Source organism: Argiope bruennichi, chromosome X1 (assembly GCF_947563725.1).
Source record: "Argiope bruennichi chromosome X1, qqArgBrue1.1, whole genome shotgun sequence".
In the NCBI taxonomy this organism is placed as follows: Eukaryota; Metazoa; Arthropoda; class Arachnida; order Araneae; family Araneidae; genus Argiope; species Argiope bruennichi.
In genome coordinates, this window is record NC_079162.1 from 136,430,818 (window position 1) to 136,456,804 (window position 25,987).

Sequence of the window (25,987 nt, forward strand, 5' to 3'; positions counted from 1 at the left end):
TATTTTCTTGGATTTCATTCGATGAAAAAAAAAAAAAAAGGATAAGAATTTTAAAGCATATATATTTTTTACAGTAATGTATCACAACACCTCTTGAGTGAACTTATCCCAGTTAAATCTTAATATTAATTCTGAATTAAAATACAGTTGAAATTTTTAACACTAGCTCCTAGCACTAGATTTAATAAAAACAATTTATGTTAAGTATTTTTAAGATATGATTTTAAATTAAATTTCAACATTCTTTAATTCTATATATTTCAATTTTAAAAATCATAATCAAAAATTTATTTTTTTGTGTTTTATTAACACACACAAAAATTAAAACAACAATTAATTTATTATTGTGTTGTTTCTAAAAGCTGATTTAGTTAATGGCATTGAATTCATACCTTCCAATTTATAAAAATCTTGAAAAATATGCCATGGCACTAGAATTTTTATAAGAATGGACCTTGGATTTTCATTTGTAAATTAAATGAAGAATATCTGAGGATTTTAATTTCTTTTTCCAGCATTTGATATCAGACATTAAAAATTTTTAAAAATCCTGGCAGATTATAAAAAAAAAAAAAAAAAAAAAAAAAAAAAACATAAGCATGTTCATTGGTTATATTTGAAATAAGCCATTGATATAACACACTAATGTGTTAAAGTGATAATATTTATACAAATATTTATAAACATATGCCAAATTAAAATTACAGCTGGTTCATCAAATTAATTATACTAATTTAATATTATCAACCAATTTTAAATTAGTCACTGAACTTATTTAATTTTTGGTACACTGAAAGTAATAACTTTGTTTTTTTTTAAAGCAAAATACCATCGACAACAAAATACAGTGCATTGTTATTGGATCTACATTTTGAGATATAAACTAATTGAAAATGAACTGAATTTTTTGCAGCAAAGGCGCTGCACAGAATGACTTCCTAAAACATATACAATTTAATTAAGATTTGTCAAGGATGAAATTGATTAAAATAATTCCCCATTACTTAGGTATTCAAGTTATTGCATATTAATTGCTTTGTGTTGGCATTTCTTTGAGCAGAAGCCATTACATTGGCTAAGTGTACCAGACTAAAATGAAAAATTATGTTAAAATAGCAGCATAATATTGCAAATGGGCAAAAATCGATGAAATAATTAACTTAGTTAAAACTGAATAATGTTTATATAAGATAGTATAACAATTAATAAAATATTATGATAATTATAAAAACATATTTTAGAATTATAAAATACATTTATCAGAATTGTAGAACATATTAATTGCTGTGGATAGTTGAGCAACATTAGTTTCTTATAAAGTACACAGCTAAATATATATCAAAATTGAGAAAAAATAATAGTTGTGGTAGTCATTTCATTACTCATCTACATAAAAAATGCATGCCAAATATAATTCTGAAATGTCAATTATCCTGTGGTATAAACATAAATTGAATAATATCTAAAAATGTTCAATCCTTGGCAAATAAGTAAATCAACAATATAAAAAAAAAATTCAGCCATTAAAATCACAGGTGATTCTAATCATTAATTCAACAACTGCATTTATTAAATGATTAGAAATTACATATTTATTTATATCTCATAAATGAATAACGAAAAAGATAAAAATGTCTTAGCTCTTATAATAAGAAACATTATAACATGCTTATAAAATCCCCACTAAAAGTATCTATATCTCCCAGATAATTCATATTCACTTAATAAATATCACACAACAGACATAATCCTGAACAAAAATTGGCCTATATAGATTATAAAGAAAGAAAAAAAGAAAAATCTAATATTCAGAAGCAATAATATCACTATATTTTCACTGCTTGAAAATATACTTAAAATCATGATGAAAAAGTCATTTAAGACTGAAGGATATTTTTAGCAGAAAAAAAAAATATTTAAAAGTTTGATGAAAGAATAAAACACAGTTGACTTAAATTTCAACAGCGAGAATTATTTTTTCAACTCATATTCAGGAACATTATTGAATCAAATGAATTTACTAGATCAGTTTAATTAGATGATTGTGGTACTGAATCAGTGGCTAGATCATGCTAATTGAAAAATTTTTATGTATAATTATTGAGGTTTACACCTATGTCATACATTTTTGGAGGAGGAAAATATAAAAATTGCAGTTAAAAAAACAGGAGGGGCGGAACTGTTTCGGTATTTGCCAAGGGCTCCCTTTTATATAGGTAAGCCTCTGCCTAAACAGGAGGGGTGAACAAAAGAAAATGAGATAACAAATAGTAATTAAGGAAGAGCAGGAGATTCGCTAGGCAAGCACAGAAATTTAAAATGAAAGAGAAGTGTGAACTTTTATAAATGTCTCGGAGGTTTCTAAAGAATTTTATTGAAATTTGCATTTTCAACATTTTCTCAAACTTGTTATTGATTTGAAATCAATTGTAAATCGATAGACTGATTAATAAATAACACATAGTTACGGATAATCGGGAAACAATAATCCACTGTTCATGACAAAAAAAAAAAAAAAAAAAAAAAAGCAGTTACTTCAATATTTCAACAATTAATTTTTTTAAAAAAATCATTACTTTTATTATTCGGAAATTTTTTAAATTTTAACAAATAATTTAAACTTTGAGAAAGAAACTCTTTAAATAATCATATATTCTTAATAAGCATTACAAAACAAATATCTGAAATGCTGAACTACATAATAAGTAAAAGAAAAAGAAATTCATACAACCTGAAATGTATCTTGAAAATCATTAGTAGGGTATTTACTGTATTGACCAGTCCTAAATGGGTTTTCATTGAATTCAACAATAGTTTCAGTAAATGTGCAATTTTTTTCACCTTCGGTAGAAGACTTATGCTGTGAATCATATACACTAGCAGCAAGACAATGAAGAAGTGTCTTCTGTACTTTACATCTATGCAACAAATCACTTAAGTAAGAAGCAAAACATTTCCCACTATCTTTAACTATTCCAACAAGTTCTGAAAAAATAAGTGTTAGAACTTCCATACAAAGAAGTCGAACATTTCTGTTTCCAATCACTTCTTCTTCAGTAAGTTTCACATGTGGTAAATTAGGATAGTGACTTCGAATATGATATAAACAGGCAGCAACAATAACTTCAACATAAGTATTACTCCGAAACATTGTTGTAGCTTCTGCAGTTAATTCTCCATGAAAATTATTACCAAAAACTGATTTACGATGCCTGGCTAACAAAACTTGTAATTTCTGGCCTCTTAAACTTAAAGAATTGCTAATATTTGTAGTGGACATACTACATAGTGCAATCCTTGGATTAGTTAATATGATCGCTTTCAAAGAATAAAGAGCATAAAGAGTTTTTTGGGAATCATATACTTGACAATATAACAAAATATAAGTATGTAATGGATGGACTGTTAATTGTGACATGCTATTAAAATCAGATAATTTTTTGTAAGAATTATTTAAATCACAAGCATCATTATAATCATCACTGAAATTAAAATCACTTGAAGAAACAAATTCTTTCTCTGGGGCTTCATCATTTACCACTTGGGATATTATATCATCAAGAACTGAAGAAACTATATTTTCAATACTTAGTTCAGCATCTGATGCAATTTCAGTTTCTATGATGTCTTCCTCAAAGGAGCTTCTTCGCAATAAATCAATACGTTTAGCTTGTGAAAAATCAGTTGAAGAAAAATTGATATATTCAAGGTGAGAATCACTTGCTAAAGAAGACAAAGATCCAAATGGATTAACAAAAACTGATATTGGTAACTTTAAATCGCGTTCATGACTTGAAGGCAATTCAAAATCTTGAATCATAGAATTATGAGTAACAACAGTGGAACCTTTATTACTATCAACATTCAATACAGATGTCAGAGCTAAAATTTTCTTCTCGGGACTAGGTTGTTGAGATGGTGGGTGGCTATCATCACTAATATGATATATGACATGTCCAGATGTACTACTAATGGCATAAACTTTTGCTTCAGCATCTTCTTGATTACTATTGACTTTATCATCAGAAGAAGCTCTCTTAGGACAGTGGACACTTACATGCTGAACAGACACTCGTGCTGAATCAGGATGTAAAAGAATTAGCAATATAGGCTCAAGGAAACGTGCAACATCCCCTCGCTGCAATGAATGATTCAACCAAGCTTGAGAAATAGCTTTCTGGGGTCCTGTTTCTTTACCAAGGTTATCTAGCATAAGAAATAAACATCTGAAAGAAGGGGAAAAAAAGGATAAAATTTACAACAGATTTTTCATTTGTATATAATGGGATATTTGCAATTAAGACAAATATTATAAACTACAAACAGAAAGAATAATAATGTAACGTATAATTTATATGTTGAAATTATATATAAAATATTTCATAAATGTTTAATAAAAAGAAAAGAATATTACATTAAAAATGTTTATATCATTGATAAGTCCCTTTCTCAAAAAAAGAAAACTGTGATTATGATTTACAATTTGTGTTGCCGAGAAAAAAAAATTGCTACTTTCAATATTTTCTTCCCAAGGGGAATACAAGTGCATATGTTGTCATATGGCAATTGTAAACTAATATACGATTGCAGTGTTCAGCATTCAAAATCCCCACAAATAGAGGTGGTGTTTCAAGGGTGACTTACAAGCATGATGTGTGGAGAAGCATGTGGCAAGTACTATTTATTAAGCAAACTAAACTACATATTAAGCCTAATTGTTAAGAAGCACGTGGAATAGAGATTGACTAAATAAATACAGACAGAATAAATAGATACCCAATATCTTTGTGGGACAAACATGCGAACCTTTTGTTACCTTTGGGCAAACAGAACTTTGGTCCAGTATTTTAAAGGAGAAGGAATTCTCTGTGAAAGAGAAAATAGTGTCAGGGGATGAGATGGCAAGGACTGAGACCAACTCTACTGCAAGCCACATTGGGTGGTAGCATTGAATTTCTTACAGAAAAACATAAGCCGAGTGAGAAAGCATAGAATCACATATTAATAGGATAAATGTAAAGCAGACCTCATTCTGAATAGTGAAGCAAGTGTTTTCCTCTGGATCTGGATCATCTTTGACCTGGTTCCCTATATCCTATCCTGGCAGTTAAGAATATTGTGAGGTCAAACTTCTCTTCCTTTATCATTTGTGAAATGAATATGCAACTGATATTATAAAATAGGATAATTTGTATTTATATTACAGGCATGTATAATATATCCAGAATAAAGATTGATTTGCCACAAATTTTTAATCTTTTCATGGTGAATGAACCAAAAAATAAAACAATAACAATATATTATAACTAATAATAAATAATGTAGAATTTCATATATATAATTGAAACGAAGCAGTATAATCAATATTATGCTATTCCAATATAAAATTCGGATTTTTAGCAAATTAAGTTTTTTAGAAGAATTTTTTAAATTATAATTTTGGCCGTATAAGGCTACCAAGAGAGTTTCAGAATATACAGTTTAGCCTTCTAATACCATGGAAAAGGAATAAAAATTAACATCGCAATACGCTTATCAAGAATTAAATATTCATTCACTCGGATATACAAGTAAAGGATTTCTAAAAATACAAGAACTTAAAAGCAACCTCAGCAGTTTTGCAAAATTCATTCAGAGAAACAAAATAGTGAAATTCATATCAATTTATCCTGTAGCTATTATTCAGAAAGTGTCTCTAACGCAGCATGACAGTACTTTCAAATATGAGATATTATCAGAAACATCTTTATACAATTATTTATGTTATAAAAAATTGACTTTTCACCAACCTATCAAAAACTCTTGTCATTGTGGAAGGAGTAGATTTCAGATTTAAATCTCTAGTTAGATGCCACAAAATACTAAATTTCTTTTGAGCTTCAACTTGTTGCTAAAAATAAATAGAACATAAAACAAATTATCTCAGATAGGGGGAAAAAATACACATTAAAATACAAAAATTATGGTCATGAATCACACTTTCAAATATGACATTTTTAAAATTGCTAAACTCTCCACTCTTCTTATAAGTTGATCAAGAAAATGTTATGTTTGAAAATTTTTAATGGTTTACAATGAAAAAAAAAACAGAATAATAATAAGAGAAGACAAAAAGAGATGAGTAGGGGGGAAATGTGGGTCACAATAACATCAAGAAAAGAATATAGAAAGGAGAACACTAAGTAATACGTATAATACATAAACTACGTATAATAACTTAAACTACGCATGCGCAATACTCGTATAGCCAAGAAAATAATGCGTACCTATACTAAAGTGACTATGCTGAATTTATTATAACAGGTTGCAGCATTCTTAGCGGCGAAATACGGAAGTTATAAAAATAATTTTAAAAAATAAAGGAGATCGGCCAACACGTCAAGTAGGAAAATTTATAATATAATAATAAAAACATAGAGAAAAGTTTCATGGAGTTGGTGGAAAATTATGAGCTTTTCGCGATTTGAAAAAGAGTTCGTTCTAAAACTGAAAAATGTATTATCCAGTATGCTCCCCCACGAAGTGCGTTTTTCAGATTCCTTTTATTAAATTTTGTTTACTTTCTTCGTTACTTAAATTTCACTTCGCCGTTGGTTATCTCAGAAAAACTGTATGATAATACCGGATTAATAAAGTCCAAACCATACTTTAATGAGAATTCTTTTATAACATTTTTGCAAGTGTGAACTATGACAGAAGACAAGGAATGACGATTTTAGACCTAAGCATATTTATTTACACATTTAACTAATGGGATACGACACTTTACCAAATACAAATACATAAAAAATATCAGATCATCTTTTTCCACGACTCGCGACTCTCATTTTTCTACGAACTCTCACCCCCTTCCTACATGCATGACGATTATTTTTCTTCGCTTGACTTTCAGAAGGAGCACCAGGTTATAGCGGTGCATTACATGCCCTACCTAAGAATAAAATTAGCCCCTTGTGAATGAATTTACAATACCACATAAATGGAATAATGGTAAATACTATAAATTACTTTACATTATAACACAACAAAATCAAAACAACATATTATGCAACTGCTTAATTCCCTAGTGACAGGTGATAATTTATGTCCATTAAACAAAACACATTGGAGAATTATATTAAGGAAAGAGCAAATACAGTTATTTAAATACTGCTTATTAAATTGCAAAACAAGTTCAATGACTGTATATGTCTCATCACAGAAAATGATTGAATGTCCAGGTATAGCAGGTACACACATATCAGAAATACACTCTTCGACAATATTCACAAAATACATTAATATAAAAAACAAGAACTATTGATAGAACTTTTAATTTAATCTTGATACAGTATCAGCACCTCTGTGATGCACAACTGGCCTTTGGGTAATAGAACGATTCCTTCCGTACAAAGCAAGAATCCATTGGATTATTTAGGTTATTTGGTGATTGGTTTGATTCAAGAATTTCAATGTTTTATGATCTGAAACAATTTAGACCTTGGCGTCATAGATGCGTTTATCAAATTTGTTTCACCAAAATAACACTACATTTACTTTTTCAATATTAGCCCAATTCTTTTGAGTGAAGTTTAATGCTTGACTTATCGGTTTATAACTTTCTTAAGAATCTTGTGGAATTGGACAACTTTCTACCCAATAATCTGATGCATCCCAATGCACTTAAAAAAGTAGATTGGTATTAGGAATGGCTAAATCGGTTACTTTATATAAAAGTTCCTACAATTTCACAAATGCGCCACTTGGCCCCAAGAGACAATGTTGAGTTTATTTTCTTAGATAAACCAGAGAGTGGAACTAAAATCTCGATATAATTTGGAATACAGGTTCCAAAAAAAGCACATTAAACCTAACATAAACTAACCTTCTACTTTGTAGCGGGTCTGGCTAATATTCGTACCTCCAAGACCTTTTGTATATTTGGTACACGTTTCCTCCCACCTATTACATGCCCCAAATATTTTATTTTATTTGCTGTAAAAGTATATTTGTCGCGTCTTACAGAAAATCCCAATTTCATTACGTCTGTCGAAATTAACCTTAAGTGAGTCAAATGTTCCCTCCCTCAAAGGTTTTAGAAAAAATTACCACATCATCCATGTAGGTTTGAGTGCCTCCAAAATTGCATTTAAGTACACGATTCATTCAGAGCTGTAAAGTACCAGACGCTCCTGCAAGGCCCAAACGCGTAATTTTTCTATTGATATTCTACATTATGAGTAATCAACGAAAAAGTTTAAAAGTTCGTTCTTTTCATCCATTTTGATCTGCCAATAACCTATTAGAAGATCGAAATTAGTTAACCATTGTGCAGATCTTGCAACAAAAATCAATCCCTCATAAGAAAAACAGGGAACACGTAAAGGCAAGACATGTGAATTTCACAACTGGATTTTTAATTATTTTCAGTTGAGAATACCCAAGTAATTAACTGAGATTGTCAAGAATTTCGAAAAGTATTGATTCTTTTGTAGCAATTGATAATATTTCAACACACCCAAACTCTTTTTTTTTTTTTTTTTCTTCCCTTTATCGAATTCCGTAGTTAATTCCGCAATAAAAATTTCTCCGCTATCTGATGCTATAACGTTGGAAGAAAAACGTCCTAGAGAAAATACTTAACAATGCCGCAGGTTGATTCAGGGTGCGTAATGAGGAACTGCTGCAAAAATGTAGTACTTTTAAGCACCTTAGCCAAAAAAAATTAAGCACTTTTGTACATGTAAACATATGTAAATTTGCGTAGTTTTTAACCATATATTTTCTGTTTTATAGTAATGCATAGTTTTTATTGAAATTTTAAAAAAAATAATTTTAAATATGCATTCTTTAAATTTTAATATTTATTTCCGTATTTGCGCAATATCACAGTATCTTCTATTGTAAAAAAAAAAACGATGTCTTTTTGGTTTTTGACAAAAACAAAAACAAAAAAAATTATAAAAATGAAAAACTATCAATACAAAAAAAATTAAATCAACTTTTATATGATTAACAATAAGAATATGTAATTTCTTTTTCAGTATTTCTCAAAATTAACAACCTATCAGTTTATTAAGATAGATACATCATTTCTGCAAATGTTAACACTGATGTAGAAGCATACCATGACCAAATAGTTTGTATTTAATTCTAATATATGTAACAACAAATAAGGCTCAACACAACTGGGATGGAAAGTGTAAATTCCCTCCTGTACTAAACTGATATATTTAGATATTTTAATTGTAGTCTTATAAAGCTAAGAACTAAGCATTATGAACTACCATCATAAGACTGGTAAAATTGCCAAGAAACTGACGACAGTACAATGCCATTATCTAAATGAATTCCTTAAATAATTTTTTGATAGAAAAGAATAGTAGCTTTCAGAAATGATCAGACATAAAACAATTATCTCATCGCTTCTTACTTCTGAAGTTTAGTAAAGACCTTATTTCGAACGTACGTTTTTGTATTTCGAAAATTTAATAAAAATTTGCTTTTTAACTGATATATATATATATATAGGGTGTTGCCGAGTTCGACCGACGAATTCAGAGGGGTGATAGTAGATATCAAGAGGATAAAGTATCACCATATAACAAGGGATCCGAAATGACGTTTAGTAGGTGAACATTGCAAAAATATAGGAGGACTGTTCGAAAATGTAAAAAATTAATTAAAAAAAATAACAAATGGTGTTTCAACTATGAATTTTTTCTAAGTGAAAGCACATTTTAAAAAGTTTTTTTCATGTTGTTACATGCGGATTTGATGATTTAGGGGGTCGTAAATTATTGAAAACGAAAAAATAGTTTAGAACCCATATTTGCAAAAATATTAAAACTTGAAGAAAAATAAAAACTTGAAGGAATTTTATATTCTATAATTTGATATAAGCGTGTTGAGTGAGAACTGGGGAGTTTTAAAGATATTCAACAAAAACTAAAAGGAGAACCAGAAAACATCACTGCAACATCAGTACCGAAGTTAGCCGAGAGCGTTGTCAAATTCGAAAGATAAATTCAGAGAAAGGATAGTAGATATTTAGATGAAAAATTGTCAGAAAACATAGGGTCGCAGGTAACGTTTTTCAATGAAAATCGCAAATCGAGTGGAGTTCACACCCTGGATGTTTAATGCCACATAGGAAGATGCACACATTTCGGCTAGAGTTTTATTCTCGGATGAAGCCTGCTTTACAAAGAAGGTGTCTTCAACATGCACAATGCGAATATTTGGTCATTAGAAAATCCCTACATCACTATCTCGTCAAACGTACAACACAAGTTTGATATTAACATCTGGACAGAGCCATGTATGGGGCCAGTATCTTCTGCCCGAACGCCTCAACGGCACAAAGTACCTTGTTTTCTTCCAGCACGTTCCTCCGGATTTACTACAGGGAACACCGACAATTGTATGCCAGAACATTTGGTTAACGCATGATGTTGCACCAATATATTTTAATTGCATTTGTGAAACCTGACTTGTTGTTTGCGAATGTAGTTTAACAACCATTAATTCTGCAATGCTCATTAATGAATACTTGGTAGCTGTTTTTATTTTTCTAGAACGCATGAAAAATTATATACGAGAAGGCTTCTTCTCGATTATCTTCTTCCTAATCCTCGCATTCATAAGGCCATTCACTTCGCCAGACTCATTGTCTTTTCGACGTCTGTTTTTGAAACTTTCACTGAATAAACGTTACCTGTGCAAGCCTATGTTTTCCGGTAATTTTACTTCTACTTTATGTCTATTATCCTTACCGGTAATTTTACTTCTACTTTATGTCTATTATCCTTACCGGTAATTTTACTTCTACTTTATGTCTATTATCCTTACCGGTAATTTTACTTCTACTTTATGTCTATTATCCTTACCGGTAATTTTACTTCTACTTTATGTCTAGTATCCTTACCGGTAATTTTACTTCTACTTTATGTCTATTATCCTTGCTCTGAATTTATTTTTTGAATTTGACAACGCTCTCTGCGAACATCGGTATTGATGTTTGCTCGATGTTTTCTGGTTCCCTTTTAGTTTTTCTTGAATATCTTTAAAACTCCCTAGTTTTTACACTACAGGCTTATATCAAATTACAGAATATAAAATTTCTTACATTTTCAAGCTTTTATTTTTCTTTCAGTTTTAATATATTTGCAAATACGAGTTCTAAACTACTTTTTCGTTTTCAGTAATTTACAACCTCCTAGATCATCAAATCAGCATGTTATAACATGACAAAAAAAAAAACGTTTAAGAATGTGCTTTCACTTAAAATAAATTCATAGCTAAAACATCATTTGTTATTCTTTTATTAATTTTTGACAGTTCCCAACAGTCCTCCGACTTCCTATATTTTTGCGATTTTCACCCCCTAAACGTCGTTTGGGACCCCATGTTGTATGGTGATTCTTTATCCTCTTGATGCCTACTATCACCCCTCTGAATTTGCCGGCCAACTTCGGCAACACCCTGTGTGTGTGTATATATATATATATATATATATATATATATATGTAATGATATTTTAAACTCTAATTTCAATTTAATTAATTTCCAAGGTTTTATATTAATTTAGCCCATAGTAACTTTATTCTAAAATATTCTCTTATTTCGTGATCCAATTTCACTTTCTCTACTTAATTAATTCAAGAGAAGCTTTGTAAAATTACTGAATCGGCTAAAAGCCTAACTTACACTCCACGTGAAGGGCTCAAAAATTGTCCAATAAGCACATTCTTTTTTAAAAGATCCCTGTGTTTCCCCTGCCTTGTCGATGCGTGTAGCAAAAATTCCTATCGAAATCTCATTTTATATAAGCACTATGGAGAAATATTTCCCCTATCCATATTTCATGTTATATAAGATCAGAGATAAAATGTTAAAGAGCTTTTTCCTCATTTCTTTCTATGTTGTGTGTGTTGCTCGTCGCCCCTGCGTGTACATAATGCCTGCTTCTTCAAACTGAAATAAAACGACGTCACGAAATCGAAAGTATCTTCACTGTCTTCAAAACTGCATTCTGCTTCACATAAAATAATGCTTATATATATATATATATGTAATGATATTTTAAACACTTAATTTCAATTTAATTAATTTCCAAGATTTGATCTTAATTTAGCCCATAGTAATTTCATTCTAAAATATTCTCTTATTTCGTGATCCAATTCCACTTTCTCTACTTAATTAATTCAAGAGAAGCTTTATAAAATTGCTTAGTCAGCTAAATGCCGATATTTTCACACGCTCGGCGTGAAGGGGTAAAAATGTCCAGTAAGCACATTCTTTCTTAAAAGATCCTTGTGTTTCCCTTACACGTGATTAACATGCGTCAGAAATCCCTATCAGAATCTTATTAATATATTGGTACTGTGAAGAAATATTTTCCCTATCGAAATCTAAGGTTATATAAGACCAGGGATAAAATGTCCAAGAGCTCTTCCCTCATTCCTTTCTGTGTCGTTCTGTGTCCTCGTCGCTTGTACATATGCTTGCTTCTTCAAAATGAATAAAACGACGTCACGAAATTAAAAGTATCTTCATTGTCTTCAAACTGCATCATGCTTCACAACAAAAAATATTACATTTTATATATATATATATATATATATATATACACTATAATTCTTACTTCAGCTTTACAGAAATTAAAGAAAAATGTCATTATAAATTTTATGAAAAAATGAAAATGCCTTCACAATTTCTAATTTTCATAAATAAGGAAACAAATTCGTTAAGTAAAAAAGCCAGTTCTGTTATTAGAAGCAAAATGAAAATTAAAAAATGTTAATTGAAGCATTTTTACAGTATTTTTTGAAGCCAGTACTAGACAATATATCACATTGCTACAAAATTCAACAAAACTTTTCAAATGAAGAATCTTTCTCAATGAACTGCTTTAAAAAATCTTTTTTTAAGTATAAAAGCAAAGAAAGCATTCTTTTTTCTTTTATCATGATTTTAACAGCTATAAAATAATGGAGGTGACGATTCGAAGGTGCAATGACATTGTTTTGAACTCCATCATAATAAAAATTATTGTTATAAATTATGTTCAAAATTACTTTTTCAAAAATTACTAAAAAAATGCATTCATTCAAACAAAATTTTTATCATCGAAAAGCTATATTTTAAGATGTCAACATGGCGTTAAAATAATTTTTTGCGATGATATGCTTTGATGTTACGGTGAAAACACTTTAAAATTCTATTATTTTTTTTAATTAAAATTTTGAAAAATTCGCGTTTAGCCGGCTTCTAATATCCTAAAAATAACTTCCTAAACTTCATGCTTTGTCAATCTGGTCAAACTTTTATATGTAAAGAGAGATTTCTTTGGGAACGAAATTCGTACAAGAGTTATAAAAAGAAGCAATAATCGTTATGGAATAATAGAGTCCGGATTTTGAAAAATAAAAATTTGGAATATAAAACTGAATAAAATTAATTAATGCACTGCTTGAAAATTTTAATTAAGTTTAAATTAAAGCAAAGAAAGCATTTTTCTCCGATTTATCACAATTTAACGGCGTAAAATAACGTGACTCAAATCAAAGAAGCAATAATATTGTTTTGAGTTTCAATATAACAAAAATCTAAAACTAAACTCAGTGGCAAGACAGCAAATGTGGGCCAAGGCCTACAGTGCCCATATCTGCTTTCTTGACCGAGAGCCCTGGGGTGCAAGGCATATGTCTCGGTTAGGTGGTCAGCCTAACTCGGAACGCCCAGTTTTTAATTCCCAAGCATGCTTGGCCCTCAGTTTATCGACCCACTGAAGGTATGAAATGCTGAGTCGACCTTATCCATCCCGAGGATCGAACTTCGGACCTGTGCATTGGGTGTGCGAAACGCTACCACTACGCCACCGGGAATATAATAAAAATTGTTATATATTATTTCCGAAACCAATTTTTCAAAAATTATTAAAACTGTAAGAGGAAAAATGCATTCATTCAAACAAAATTGGTAGAATAGAAAAGTTTTTTTTTTCAGCTTTTATATTATGTAAAAATAATTTTTGTGCGATACTTTGATGTTATAGTAACAAAGCATACAAATTCTGTTTTTATTTTTTTAACTAAACTTCTAAAATTTTGAAATAATCGTTCTTAATAAGCCTCTAATAACTAAGAAGTGACTTTCCGAATTGCATGTTCCTAACTTCAATGCTTATGTTGCACATTGCTCTCTCAATCAAGTCGAACCTTTATATGTAAAAGAAGATTTCATTGGCGGGGCGGGGGGGGGGTCTATAAGAGTTGTAAAAAGAAAAAAAGGAGAGAGAGAAAAAAAAAAAGAAGGAAAAATCGTTATAAAATTATAGTATCTAAATCTTGAAGAATAAAAGTGTTGGAAACCTTTTTTTTTAATTTAATTAAAAATTTTAAATACCAAAATTAGCAGTTTTTTTTTTTTTTTTTTTTTTTTTCCCCTTGGTAAAAATTAAAATTTGGCGAGATTGGTCCAACAAATAATTTTCTTTTGAATGAGGTCATTTAAAAAGTAAACCACGAAAGAAATCACGATCATTGGAAACTTATAGCTTCAAGTTAAAATCTCACCATACTAGATTTTACGCAATCGATTAACATCATTACATACCGTAATTAATTACATTTTAATATAGTCTTTAATAATTTCTATAATCTCTCTTTGGCTCTCCAAATTCGCTGTATTTTTGTTTTTCGTTGATCGGATCAATCAACATATTCTTCTTTAACAAGACATAAAAGATACCTAGGCATAACTTAAATAAATTCTTCAACATCTCAAGACATTAAAAATTTTTTTTAGTGTTTGAGAAATTTTTTCAAAAAAGTTTTTCAAATGTTTTTCGAGCCGCAACAAATATGGCACAGTATATAATTCGGACTGCCCCTTTCGGATAACTATTCCAATAAACGGCAATGCACATTATTGAAAAAAGAGGAAGAAAGGGAAAAAAAGTATCATGAGAGTTATCTTAACATGTTTTGGATCTATTACACCCTGGATTCCTTGTCCGAATAATTTCTCTTTTCTTGATTTTCTTTCTTGATGCATCTGATAAACAAGCCTTTACGACAATGCTTTCAAATTATCGTGTGGAGAAGCAAAATAAATAAAACGCTGCTTTTGAAGAAAGTTACTCGATAAAATTAAGCACTTTTAAGGTGCTTAAAAATGGTTTTCAAATTTAAGCACTTTTCATGACGCTAGGCACCCTGTGATTTAGCATTAAGAATAGAAAGCTGTACAGCTACGCATCACCTAGTATGTTAATCTAGTAAGACATAAAATATACTTATGTCCTTTATAACTTGGTGGATCTATTGAATCAATGAGATCAACGTTGACGACCTGAAATAGCAATTCCGGCATCGACATCAGAGTAATTGGTGTTCTATCACTATTCTCGACTGTCCGAGTAAGTTGTATTTGATATATGACTCACAAAGTCTTTTGTCATCAGGTATACCAAGAAGAATGAATATTAATTCGTTCAAGGGTCTTTTTGGGTCCCTTGTGACTGTTGAAACAGAGGTATGAACTAGCTGCAAAACTTCGTTCCGCTCACACTTAGAAACTATCGATTGTCTAATACTCCTCCCGAGTATTTTATCTTTATGAAAAAGAAAACGTATGAACTTCATAATAGTTACTCTTGCCCTCTTTAGCAAACTTCCAAGCAACCGCAGAATCGGTACAATGCTCCTGTTCAGAGCGAAACCTTTCGGCCACCATGCTTCGCTTCATCATCTCAGAAGTCATTTCACTTTCCACCATTGTTCTTGCTTCACTCACAACAGAAAAAATTTATTTTCGATATTCCACACTGTCAGTGTTTATCAGCGATTTATTCTGCAGTCCTAGGTGAATCCACACAGTTAATTTCGGTTTTATCTATTTCTTTTGAGTCTATATTCAGAATATGGGAATTATGGGCAAGCGAATTAATGCTATTCCGAGCTTCTCCCAACGAATTCAAAACCAGCACATGAAAATGAAAGCAGCACATTTTCCACCAAGAACTCTATTAAAGGGCTGAGCAGTTGCTGGTGTAACATATAAACTCGTCGTTGGTCTCGAAACCAATAGGAATATATACCAAAGGACATTTAACCGATGGACCAAAAATACCTTCCAACTAACTTTCGACTGAAATATATGGGACTAATTCCTTTTTGACAACCATAATTTCAGTTCCCGTGTGTTATCGCTAACATATATAGGTGTCTTCTCTAATTTACTAAAATTAACAATAGCTTTCCTAGAGATAACTTTCCCATATAATCTCAATTTTTGTTTCAGGCTCTTCCGCCAAAATATTATTTACATTCACTCTTGCATTTCCCTCTCTATTTTAATTATAATCTTGACGTAAATGTTTATCGGATCTGCAGGAAAAATAGGTCAATTTCTTAGAATTTGTATCTTTCCACTTGTCCTTCACCGGCCAATCATATGTTCAGTTACATTTCTCAGTTCAGTTATATGACCAGTCATATAACTTTCCTTTGGAGATATAAAATACGTCACATTTTAGTTTAAACTAATTTTTCGCTCTGCAACACTCCAATCTGACTTGTCGTTTCGGAATCCAGAATTTGAAATATCCGGTCAACTACAACCAATTTATTGAATTGAAATTTTTCACTTGCCTTATTTTACAACAATATAATAATATCGATGCAAGCCTAGGCGCGAACTGACAGAAGTTTTCACCAGGATTATGTTTAACGTTTCTAAAATTTTCCAGATAAAGTTCCGGTGACGGTTCATATTCTTACAGTACTAATTGTTCTAAAGATTAATAATTTTTAAATTCTTTCTCGTTTAGATGAGCTAATAAATTACGACAATTTATCCATTAATAATCATGAGCAATACTTTGGGTTTAACTTCCTCACTAACATTTAGATAATATAAAGCTTTTTCTAAACTTGGAAAAATATAATCCCATCTTTGTGACTTGGCGGGTACTGTAATAACTGTTAAAAAGTTAATCATTTTAACAAATTCATTCAATAAATTTAATAGTAGGCTTCGATGGCCATTCTGAATTACTCCCGAATTATTCCTAATTAATTCAAATTCAAATTAAGTTTTTTACCCGATAGTTTCTCTTTTTCAAGTCATAAATTATATTCGTTTTCTAACTTTTGTTCCTGTTTTCCTATTCTATTCTATCAGTTAAAATAGCATGTAATAAATCTATCGCCAAATTAAATTTCTTACGACTACAATTAAATTTTTAAAAACAGTTTTAGACATATCATTTCAAATATTCATACAGACATATATTATATACCTCAAATATTTGATTCATTCAGTCCTCTGCCAATCAAATTGTCTCCTTTTTTGCTTTTAACGAGAAACGACTTCTTGATGAACAAATTCAAATGGTATAATAATCAAAAACAAATTCTAATAGGGAACGCATTTTAAATCTTTAGAGAAGTAACTGCAATATTGATATCAGAAATTTATCAACAATATATTTAATTCATATAAACATTAGAACTAAGTTCTTTAAATAAGTCTTAAATTAGCAAATAAAAAGTGATAAGAGAACATCATTAACTTTCAAACGCTAAATAATCACATTCTCAACAATGACTGTAAATACCAGAGAATTCTAGTTGCACGTTTTTAAAAATAATCAAGTCTTATTGAATAGATATCCAACAAGAGTGCAAAACAGAAACACTTTAATCATGCAGAAAGAAAGAGAAGAAAAAAAAAAAAAATCCAATTCATATTATGCTAATCCACTTGTTTCCTTCACGAAGAAAAAGTGATTACATATATATATATATATATTCTCAACACAATCGAAAATATACCGTAAAAGAAAGGTATGAATTATCAGGTAGTTCAATTTTTTTTTTTTTTTTTGGAATAAAAAATGTTGATTTTCATCGACCGAAACAGAATAAGAGCCGCTTGCTTTGCACGACAACTATTGGTTTTGATGAGAGATGCTATATTGGCGGTCACGCAGGTACCTTTTCGTTTTCTGTAGAGAAGTATTAAACAATGACCAGAAAATACAGGAATCAATTAAGAAAACAGATCCACCAAGGAAAATGTTTGAATGAATGAACAAATGAAGTAATACATTAAAATTTTTAGAAAAGGTCCTGATCACGAACAAATAAAAGAAAAATATGCCATTATATATCATCATTAATATAAACTCAATGAAAAAATAACCAACACTCAAGTACAACACTGCTTTTCTGAATATTGAAATTCTAGCTAATTATCATTTATTTCTAAATATCCTATCAACATTTTTGCATATTATAAAATTTGAAATGAAATAAAACGAAAAATGAAAAAGAAGGGGGGAGGGGGAATGAAAAAAAAAAGGATTATATATAAAAAAAGTTAAAATATTGAAAAAATCACCACTAAAATATGTTTATATTAAAAACAGAAAAATAATAATTTCCCCAAAAATTTCTTACATCAACTGAATGCAGAAACTTTTAAATCAATGCAAAATGCCGTGCATTTGAAAATAAAAAAAAGAGAATGAATAAAAAAAAAGGAAAGAAAACTCTTTTAAACTGCGTGAAAAAAAAAAGCGTAATATATAATCCAATCACATAAAGTGGAATAAATTGAAGTAATAAAATTTATCCAATAAAAATAATCATTATGTTAAATAAAAAATAATCGTTATGTTAAATAAAAAATATATAATGAAATTGGAAAAGACCATTTTTTAAAGATAATGAACAAGAAAAATTATACACTTTCGGAAAAATAAAAGCGCATACTACAGAAACGTATGCGGATTAAAAAGAAAAGATGAAAAATACATATTTTCCACCGATATGCAAAACGATGTCTTGAAATAATAATATAAAAAATATTTGTAAAATATTGCCAGGACTGGTTCTCAATTATGCAAATTCGACCACCATCGAAATCTCGAAACTACGATAAGTATCGAAAACACAACATATATCGAAAACTGGATAAGTATCGGGAATCTGATATGTATTGAAAATTCGATAGGTGTCGGAAGTGCGAACAAGATCAATCGAGCACTCAAACTAGTTTTGAAAGGAGATCAAGTAATGCAGCCGCCGAGCAAAACAGGAGGTACAACGATTTTTTTCTTCTTTTTTTTATGCGAGTAGGCTTGGGTGTTAAGGTGACTGCCTACGTTCGAGACAATTTTTTTTTTAAAAGGCTATTTTTTAAGCTTTAATTGGTGTTTTCTAGTTAAGTGGGATATTATAAGAATAAAAATCTATTTTAAAAAATTCTGTGACTGCCCTATTTTTTTTAATTGTCAAATTTGATGTAAATTTTAGCAAAAATTAACCAAAACGGTTAACACTCTACACAAAATTCTAATTCAGCAATTAAAATTTTCTTTGCACATATCATACCATAGTTATCTTCAAAATGAACTAAAATCTAAGAGATTTATTGAAATGCAAAAATATTATGAAGGTTTTTATGTTGCAATGTACACATTATTCATAATTTTTCAGATATTTTCTAACAAAAAGGCTATAAGTAAAAAAGTATTAGATGTATAACAAAACTTTTAGTTCATTTCATAGACAATGATATAAAGATCATTTTCTGAAAATTTCATTAAAAAATATTAATTAATGCTGGAGATATCATGTTAATGGTTTACAACTTCTATCGAAAAAATTATTTTGAGAAAAATGAGTTTAAAGTTTACTGTTAATTTAAAAAAACATTTCCTCTTAATAAATCAGTCTAAAATTCTCCACATTTATAGGTCAAACCTTCTTTTACTTCATGCATTGCACATTTTTTCTTTCGCTGAGCTCTTTTTTTTTTTTCTTTGAACTTTTGCAGCTGGTAATGAGTGCTTTTTTGAGCTACAAATTCGCTCATAATCAAAAAGCTTTAGTCCTTTATGAATTTGACTACCAACTTCTATTTCCAATTGATTTAATACACTTTTTATGCCATTCCCACATTCATTAAATTGAAGGACAGCAATATAGGACCCCAAAGACAGAGTTTGGAGCTCAACAAAATGTTGTTTTGGGACTATATTCCATAGCAAACCATTAAAACTCTCATTAGCATTTTGTGTCATTCCATGCAAGCACTTCTTTAACAGTTTTTGATCACAAAGCTGCATATATAAAGGTTTGATGATGTTAATAATTTTTTTCTGGAAGTCCAATGGATTTCCCAAGAAAGGTTTTCCCCTGTGCCATAGCTCGTTGATATTTACACCAGCTATCGACACCTACTGGACATTGCCCATGCATAGGATGTTTGAAGCTGGAACAACAGTGGTAAAATGCTGCAATAACTCCAGACTGCATGTTATTTAGATTATCAAGATTACTACGAATGGCAATTCCATAGTAATTCTGTAATCTGTCGATAAAATTATCAGTTAATTTGCCCTTGCCTTTCAGGCCCTTTGTTGATTTTTTCAATTTTCTCAACCAACTGCCAACTCTTTTTTGCACGTAACCAATGCATTCTAATTTGGTGACAATATTTGCACCATATATATTTTTCACAGCATCGTAAGCTTTGGAGTCACCATCGTCATAATACTGTGTATATTGCAAATTTCTTGATTCTTCAGAGCGTTTAAATATACAATAGGCTCCGACAGTCTCCATACTAGAAGCAGAACCTTTGTGATTTCGACACGTATGCTTTTTCTTGTTAGATTTTGACATGCTGTTGCACTCTCTACAAAAATTGGACATTATTTCAATATCTAACACCTTTCCAGTGTCAACTGATATGCAACTTATGCAACCATTGCGGGAAGAATAACCATGTTTCTGCCATGTACCGTCCACAGACACTCCACAATTTGAGGTATTTTTCTGTGATGTGATTTTATTAGCAGTAGTTTTCATAGATTTTTTAGATGCTTCAGAAGCAGCCTCCTTAAGTTTTATCTCTTGATTTCTAAAAGTTATTTTGGAAAGAAATGGCAAATCCAGAAGACATAAAAGTTTTCTCCCACCATTATATCCTTTTCCAATCAATCTTAAAGCCAAAACAACAAGTGTGTTCAAGTGATTCTTGTTATCGACTTTCATTACTGAAGGAAATCCTTTTACAAAGCTACAGTTTTTGCATCTTATACAAAAATTTGATGATAAACCAAATCTGGAATCTTCATGTAGCACCAAATAATTTTTGAAGCACATAGGACAACATAATGCAGCAATTACAGATATCAATATTTGCACACTTATGATACGATTTCCAGTGAATTTAGAAAGAGTTTCTTTTGCAAAATCATCATAACTGGTACTTACAAGTTTCAAAACACTTGCAGTTAATTTCTGATCACCATTATCAGGAACATGCTGATCATCTGTTTTGTTACTTGCATTTGAATAGCGATTCCCAGCAAACTTTCGTTTCGTGCTGCGATATTTTTTTGCGTGACCCATTTCAACAAAGTTAAATGCGATTTATGATCAAAATAAAATCTAGAAAAAATAGATTTCAGTGAAAAAATTGCAAAGAAAAATAAGAGTTGAAAATCGAACTAAAATGTAAACAAAGTCTCGAGAGAGTGACAATGTTGCCATTTACCAAGAAGAAAATTAAAAAAGTAGATATTCAAAAGTTATGGCTGTGCACTAGCAACATTATAAAATTATTATTTGCGTTTTAAAACAAAAAAAAAAGGTAAAAAATATGATAAAAGGGGCATTTTACAACAACTTTCGGTTGCAGAATGACACTTCCGGTTAATTTTCAACTACACTGCACTTTTTTAATTTGATATATCTCGGCTTCTAGAAGACATAAAATGAAAAGAAAAACTGTTTTAGAAAGAAAAATGTTTGAATTAAAATATTTTTGAAAAAATTTTTTTTTGGCCAAGATGGTCGAAAAATACCATTTTCAACGTAGGCAGTCACCTTAAAATGCGAGCTGCGAATAAAATTGTTGATTCAATCTGAATTAATCCTTTTTACTTTTATTTCTGAAGATGAATATTTAGCGATTACACAAAGGACAGTCAACAATCTTTTGATAACCGAAATTATTTTTTCAAAATGGTATCATTCAGTTAAAAAAAAAAAAACAGTTGGTTCCAAAATGACATGCTTAAAATTAGTATTTTCATATATTAGAACATGACAGTATTTATAGAAATACTAACAAAAATTATGTATGAAAATGAAAAAGAACGAAAAGCAACAAAAATAAACACTAACCGATAACCAAAACGAAATCGATTGCGAATACTGATTTATTGTATCGCGATGCATCGTGAACTATTATTCATGATCATGATTTCGATAAATCGATATTGGATGTCATCTGAAATGCAGTTTTCTTTTTTTTAGGGGGGGGGGAGACAAGCTGGAGCATGTAAAGAAAACTGGTTCATGCAGTTTGACAGATCATTGCACTATTCTATGGGACTTCCATTTTTTTAAAAAAACATCTAACTCCTATTGTTGATAATTGCTTTCTATTATGACAAAAATGCCTGTGTAACGTGCAAATGCTCATTCTTTCAAAGATTCTTCATTTTTTTTACCTAATTTAAGAAAACTCAGCAGTTTTTATATTTTTGCAATAGTATCACTATTAAGAAAAACGATCATTCACATGTACTTCATAGAGAAATTTAATTTTCTTGCATGTTTCTTTACAAACTTTTCTAACAAGAAACTGAATTATTATCACAAAAATCTTTAACAGAATTAAATAATAATAATAATAAATGAACTAAACTTTCATTTTCATTATTATTAAATGTTAGTTGAGACAGAAAAAGAACAGCTTTTTATCAAATGCCTTTTTAACAGTTTTTAAAGCTGGTACCCTAAACACTTATTAAGTTATAAATATTATACAAGAAAGATTGATTTTTTTAGCTTTTATTCTGTGGCGGCCATCAACCACTAAAAAGTGGTTGATGACCATTAATTTCCTTCTTTTTCTTTTTATATTTTTTTCTTCTATTTGTTATGAATTTTCTTTTCTGGTATGCACAGTGGTGCAACAATAGGTTCGAGATAAACTGGAATTTTTACTTTTTTTCTTTAGTCACTTAACGTCTACCGATAGTAAATATAACACAAATGTTAAAAAGAATTACTTACTGCAAGTTGCGTAACAAAGCCTTTCACACACACGCAAGCGCTCGCGAAAGAAAGAAAGGAGAGAATTTACAATATTTATAAATTATAAACAATAAACTTTCGCATCGCTTGCTCAGGGATAATATTTGCTCAAGTTCATTTGGATATAGCAAGTCCACTTCCTTCATCCAAAATGATTGATATACATTCTTACATACTCTATCGATTCACATGATGACCATATGCAGTTCGACTGAAAGATCAATCGGCACAAGTTCCTTTTCTTAAATGAATCGCCAGATGTGGTGTTCTTTAAGCTATAACAAAGGACCAAAAAAGAACTTCGAAAGACATCTATCTATTCCCCGCTCGGCGAAGATTATGGGAATTCGTAAACTTAAAATAATTGCTTATCACCCCCGCAGCTAATAGACTATTAGAACGTCTCCATCGAAATTACCTTCTGTTTTACTTGACCTTGGAATGGCATTAAAAAAAAATAGGGAAACCTCTGATGCTGAATTAGACTACAGTTCTAACCTCCAACTGACCAGATATTTTTTTCTCTCATTTTAATGTCTAAATACTCAATAGCAGTTTCTGAAATTGCTGAGGGAGCACTCTCGCGATTTCAACCACAATATAAATCAGATTACACCTCTAGATCGCTCTTCCTTCATAAATATCTCAATCAAATCACTCACGTTTTTGTACGCCAAAAATTCATCCGTTGATCCTTGCAAAGGTATACGCAGGATGTTTATTCTTTATTAATCAAAAGAGACCCAAGCGTTTACAGATACAAATAGGAACCAGCAAAAATAGGATTTCTTCCGAACATTTTATGCCTGCCATCTAGCTCAGCATTTCCCATATATTAATCCCATCTTACAGAAGCCAAATTCCATTCCATCTGTTTTGAAATGGCTCACAACGACAAAATCAGGTCGTTAGGCCAAATTCCGGATGTTGCCGACAGTTTGTGGAATCATGTGTATTCTATCAATCACTATGCTGCACAGCTGTCTTGACAAATTCTATTCCGAGAGACGGCAATGACTGATATTCAAGTTCTTGCAACTAAAACTTTATATAAACTTTGTTAAGATTCAGTTTATCTCACATTTGATCTTTCCTTATTTCAGATTTATGATTTCTATGCATTGATGCTTATTTTATTAAAAAGTTGTTTTACTCATATACTCGTATTACTTTCAGAGCGTGGAGCTTTATGAAGTGTATGGCCACATTTTTGCATTGCAATTATTTAGCTTCTAGGTACTAAATATATTAATTTCGCAACTATTTAAATAGAAGGCAATCAACAAAATGTTGTATACTTTGAAACCTTCATTACAAAGTTAAACAATTTGTAAAAAAGAAATAATAATAAATATATTTTACCATTTCATCACCAGATGCCATTGAATTGCATATAACTACTTCACATATGGAACTTGCAGGAGATAAATTATGTACTTGCTGTAAAAGTTCTGTTCCACGCAAACAAAATGTAGGTCTCTCATCACCTACATATTTCCACAACTTATTGGCAGCAACATTGAATAGAACAGATTCATTTGAAAGAAACTCTAACTGTGAAGCACTCACAACAGGTGTCAGCGCTACCAATACAACAGTTGGAGAATTAGTTTGACTTCCATCACCAGCAGAATTTGTAGGTGAAACTGATGCTACTTCATTTATCTCATTATTATGAAGAATAGATTTTGTCAAGGTTATGAGATCAAACAATGTAGAAGTTGCACTAAAAAATATTTCTTCAGATGTAGCAAAACAAGCTAATGTTATAATGAGCTTCAGCCACTCTGGAATCACAGATGATCTAGCTGAAACACAGAGAAAGTACATGATAAATGAATTGAATCTTAAATAGTACGGATATATTATATATATATAATTTTGAATTTTTATAGGAATAAAACTTCAGCAAATATAAAATTCTATATGGTCATTTCCATGTGTGGCCATAACACAACATTAGTTTTTGTAGCCCTTTAGAAGACGACACATAGTTATGCACATTGTTGGATGAGGAACTCATCACTAAAATATCACTATTTAATAATAAAAATTAATCCTTAAAAAATGTAATGGTGTTTCAATTTACAGAACAAAAGTATATTTATGCCACTTAGTTTAGTAACCTGCAGAATTTTAATTTTTATTTTTAAGTATATACATTAAATGCTAAAAAAATTATAATCGATATGCTATTTATACATGAAGATCATAAGCCAACTCTTAAAAACAATTCTTTCATTATTTTATACATTTTTTTAGAATTCTATATATATAACCATTAAATAGCTAAAATTCCAGAACTCGAAATTAAAAATTATTAAGTCATATACTAAAAATTTTTGAAAAAAAAAATTGTTTCAATAAAACATAGATTCTTCTTTTTTTTTCTATTGCTAAAAGCAGTTGAAAAACATAGAAATCGAATTTAACAGCATAGTTTCCAAGTAACAAATATTTTCAAATACATTTTCATGAAACTATAATCATTTATTGGAAATGCAAAAAATCATTGATTTTACTGATCACTGATTTTTTATATTTTTAATTTTAAATCGTGTAGAAGATATACTCTACTATATAAGAAAATAATTTTTACAGATTCAATACCTTATATTGAAAGTCTTAGTCATACCATACTTTATATTAGTTTTATACTTTATTAATTAAAAATGTTTGCATGAGGGGGAAAAAGGGGAGAAAAATTTTATATATTGTAAAGAATGGATTCAACAGCAGAAAATAATTTTTAAAAAATGGTCAGTATAAAAAGAAAATAATAATAAAAAAATCAGTCTCTATAACATTTAAGGAAAAACACAAGAATATCATGCATTGAACTATTCCATGCACAGCTGCTTCCAACAGTGAAAAACAAA

General features: G+C 30.1%; 1 protein-coding gene across 3 annotated transcripts in view; it reads right to left on the minus strand.

The window, feature by feature from the left end:
- Window positions 1–25,987, minus strand: part of LOC129959090 (protein dopey-1-like) — a 213,554-nt gene that overhangs the window by 127,237 nt on the left and 60,330 nt on the right. For all 3 annotated transcript variants that reach the window (XM_056071898.1, XM_056071899.1, XM_056071897.1), the window contains exons 10-12: window positions 24,471–24,916; window positions 5,790–5,890; window positions 2,732–4,226 (exon numbers count right to left, since the gene is read on the minus strand). In XM_056071898.1, the coding sequence (XP_055927873.1) occupies window positions 2,732–4,226; window positions 5,790–5,890; window positions 24,471–24,916 (2,042 nt within the window). The remainder of the gene's footprint in view (window positions 1–2,731; window positions 4,227–5,789; window positions 5,891–24,470; window positions 24,917–25,987) is intronic.